The sequence below is a fragment of the Malurus melanocephalus genome, unplaced genomic scaffold, assembly GCF_030028575.1.
Source record: "Malurus melanocephalus ecotype Western Australia unplaced genomic scaffold, MMel_1.1 scaffold_28, whole genome shotgun sequence".
NCBI classification, from domain to species: domain Eukaryota; kingdom Metazoa; phylum Chordata; class Aves; order Passeriformes; family Maluridae; genus Malurus; species Malurus melanocephalus.
In genome coordinates this window covers 932,960-936,617 of record NW_026623260.1, presented here as the reverse complement: position 1 = coordinate 936,617, position 3,658 = coordinate 932,960, and the positions used below count along the sequence as shown (strand labels likewise).

The window sequence follows — 3,658 nt, the reverse complement described above, 5'->3', positions numbered from 1 at the left end:
CTTAAAAATCCCCAAGCCTATTTCCTTCCAGACACTACCACCAGCGACCAGGCAGCTTTTTAGGAGTTTTTCTCTGCCCTATAATTTTTTAGACCACAGTGCACACCCGTGGAGTGGCTGACACTGACAGAGGCTGGTGGGGGATGTTTCTCCTCATGGAGGGTTGTGAGGGTGTCACAGGGAACACAGCTCTTGCCTTGTTGGGAGGACACCAAAACAGCCTCTTCAGCATTGCAAAACACCAGCTGAAAGAGGATACTCGCTATAAATAGAYGGAGGCAGCGGAAAATGCCAGAGAGGAGAGGTGCTATTTAAACTCAAGGACAAAAATAAAATAAGGATAATCTGGAAGGGAAGGGAATGGAATAAAGAGCACAGGAAACATGAAGGTTTCCAGGCATCAGAGCAGGGAGAAAAGAAGGCAGTCAATAAAAACAAATTGAAGCATAAAACTCAACTGGTTTAAAAGGGGAACCTGGTTGGTTTGTGGCAGCACTGGATGTAGTTGTYCAGGAAAAAACTTCCTGTCTGAGGTTCCTGATCTCAAATGAGTTCATAAGGAAGTTTCCTAAGTCACAGAGTTCACAAACACAATTTTGGACTCCCAATGTCTCTGCTTGGTAKCTCAAGCATGGCTTTAGCTCATGACAATAACACCTAATACCTGAAATGAAGAATTTAAACCAAGAGACAGAAAAGACAAAATGAAGCCTCAGCCTTAGTGGCTGTTCCTGTTCTATTTTTGCTAAGACAATACAGGGCAAAGGCTGATGATTAATTTTCAACCCCAAGTCCATCACAGAGATAAACTTTGGTGTTTGTTTAGAAACTTTGGAGATCTCTCACTATAGTAAGGAAAATAAAACAAAAGTCACATTATTGCCACTGCTCCATGCTGATCCCACASGTTTTTGGCAGATTTGGAAAGGTGGCAGAATTAATCAGCTTTGTGACTGTGGCAACAGAAAACAACTGAGAAAACACACAAATAGCCCATTTTTATGGAAACTGCATCACCTTTCTGGGAACAAGCAATGGCACCACCCAGGTGATTCCCTAGTGCATATGTGCTCACAGGTACATAAAAAAAATCTTGTATTAAAGCATGCCAGAACAYCTGGGTAAAAACCACTCTTCTAAATTAATTTGTTACAGTTTGGTGTGTCCGTGCCTCTTTTGGAGGTGCAGGTACCTCCCACCAYGCTGCAGGGCACGCAGAGAGCTCTGCATTAACTTGGCACAGGATGCTCTGGGTACCAGCCCTCCCTGGAGTCATCCTGGCTCTGCCACTCTGTGGATCCTTGAGCTCTAAAAATAACTYCTGGCTGCTCAGCTGTGGGTAACCCCGTCCTGAGGCAGCACACGCTCACCTGGCTCAGCCTGTGCCACACAGCCCCSTGGCAGGGCTTTGCACAGCCAGCTGGCATCTCCCTGCTTGGACAGGGCCAAGCACAGCCCCTTTGTGCRGAGTTGCCTCAGGGTGCCTTTCTCCACCCCACAGAGAGTGCTGAGATCCCAGGGAACCCGTAGGTACTTCGGGAGGGAAGAGAAGAACTTGGGATTAGACAGCAACAATGCATCTGAAATAGTTCTATACCCTGTGATTGCAGAACGGGACAATTGCTGTCTAGTTTGGGGACTGAAGCAAGGGTCGTGCTGCTGTGTCATGTTAACTTCTTGCCTGCTACAGACACATCCCGTGGGATGATTCCTGTGGCAGTAGAGCAAGCTTGGGGAGACCTCGCAGAGAAGCTGTTTGCTGCCTGGGAAACTCAGGAGGATTTTCCCTATTTGGACAGGGTGAGCACCCAAAACAAGCCAAACACCTCAGTGTGGGTGTCACCGATCTCTCCCCACTGACYGATGTCATTGCTCCATCCCAGCCTTAAGCACTTCGGTGCTGCCCATCACACCAACCTCTTGCTGCCCAGGTTGGGCTGGCAGCAGCCTGCAGCTGACCCTTGTGGCAGCCCCAATTCCCCAGAGCCACCCAGCAGCCCCTGGTGCATTCCCATGGTTGTGTGGCTTGATGGAAGTTTTCTCTCAGGGCTTCCAGTGAGGAATAATCACAGGTTCAGGTTTACTCCAAGGCTTGGGCTCCTGCACCTGCCCCCCTCCGTGCCAGGGAGAGAGTGGTTAAACCCACAGTGAYGTGGGGATTGGCTCTGGGAGCAGGGCTGCAGGTAGGCACTGCCTTTCCTGGGACAAGTGTCCCAGGCCTGAGTTTTAAAACAACCCCATCCAGCATTTTCTGTGTGGGAAGAAAGCACCTGTAACCCCACCCAGGCTTTTCTGGGCTCGGCTTTACATAGCAGTCAGTCATGGGATGCCAGGAGCTCCCTCCCTCCTGCTTTCCAAGCCTGCTGATAAAGAATGGGGGTCCTTGGGGGCTGCTTTCTCCTTGGCTGTGATAAGCACTACCCCAGCCCTTGGAAAGACTCTGTGCTTTTGCATGACTCTGGTTTAAACAATGATAATACATTTAAATCCCAAACATTAATCCTGCCAGAGGTTTGTCACAATCTATTTTTGACATCGCTGYGTTGAGAAAACACTTTGGCACTGTGGTCCTTTCTGGAACACCCTTGGAAACCAGTGCTGCCAAACCCAGCAAAGGTGGCTGGAAAACCCTGCTGGAAAACCTGGCATGGGCCAAAAGGGAGGAGAAGGTGTTCAGGGCAGGCTGTTCACTGTCCATCCGACCCTGGSACGCTCTCAATTCAGGCCTCAAACTAAAAGGGAGTGAATTTAAGGAAGATACAAGAAGGAATTCTTTCCTTGGGGGTGGYGAGGCCCTGGCACAGGCTGCCCAGAGAAGCTGTTTTCTATTCCTCGCTGCGTTCAAGGCCAGGTTGGGTGGGGTTCTGAGCAACCTGGTCCAGTGGAAGGTGTCCCTGCCCGTGGAAGGAAATTGGGACAATACGATCTCCAAGGCCCCTTCCAACCMCAACTATTCTGTGATTCTGYGATTCCTCCTTCCTGCTGTGCAGGGTGCCAGCAGCCCTGTGCAGTGGGAAGCAGGCCAGCTCCCTCCCTGCTTGCCAGAGTCTGCACACAGGCTCAGCATTCCCTTCTGATTGCTTGTCTGTGCTAGGGAAAATGCCAGATTTCATCCTCGGGGAGCTGAGAACAGAGGGGCAAATCTCTGTYTCTACAGCATTCCAAGTAGCAGGCTGAGCATCTCAGAAAAGTTACCCCAGTCCCCAGTTTCCACATTTGTAAGGGAAAGATCATGTTCTTGTGTTGCCCTGGGGTGATTAAAATCCACCCCAAGCCCACACACAAACACAGACTTGAAATAACAGACTCAGATATTAAAAAGTACTGTATTAGGACAAAGATTGGATTAGGACAATGACTGGAAGAGCTCCACCACATCAGAGCTCACCTCACTGTCCCCTTGCCCCCAAAGCTGGCAGCCAGCCCAGCCATCACTGTATCCTCACTGAGGGGAACAAGAGTTCTGTGGGTCAGACCAGAGGATGATCCACGCCTCTGTTAGCTGGGATCCTGCTCTGGCCGAGCACCTGGGGCTCAGAACAAGCTGTTCTTCTTCAGGCTGAGGGTCTCCACCTCCTTCATGAAGCGCAGGCACAGCTCCTCCTGCCATGGCAGGGCCACGCACTGCACGGCCACGGGCATCCCCACGCTGCCACGG

At 50.5% G+C, this 3,658-nt stretch overlaps 1 protein-coding gene across 1 annotated transcript in view; it reads right to left on the bottom strand.

The window, feature by feature from the left end:
- Positions 1-3,307: 3,307 nt before the first annotated feature.
- LOC130589270 (fatty-acid amide hydrolase 1-like) overlaps positions 3,308-3,658 on the bottom strand; it is an 8,539-nt gene continuing 8,188 nt past the window's right edge. Inside the window, exon 15 of the mRNA XM_057390544.1 lies at positions 3,308-3,658. This exon is cut by the window's right edge and continues 3 nt beyond it. Within this exon, the coding sequence (XP_057246527.1) occupies positions 3,535-3,658 (124 nt within the window). The 3' untranslated portion in view covers positions 3,308-3,534.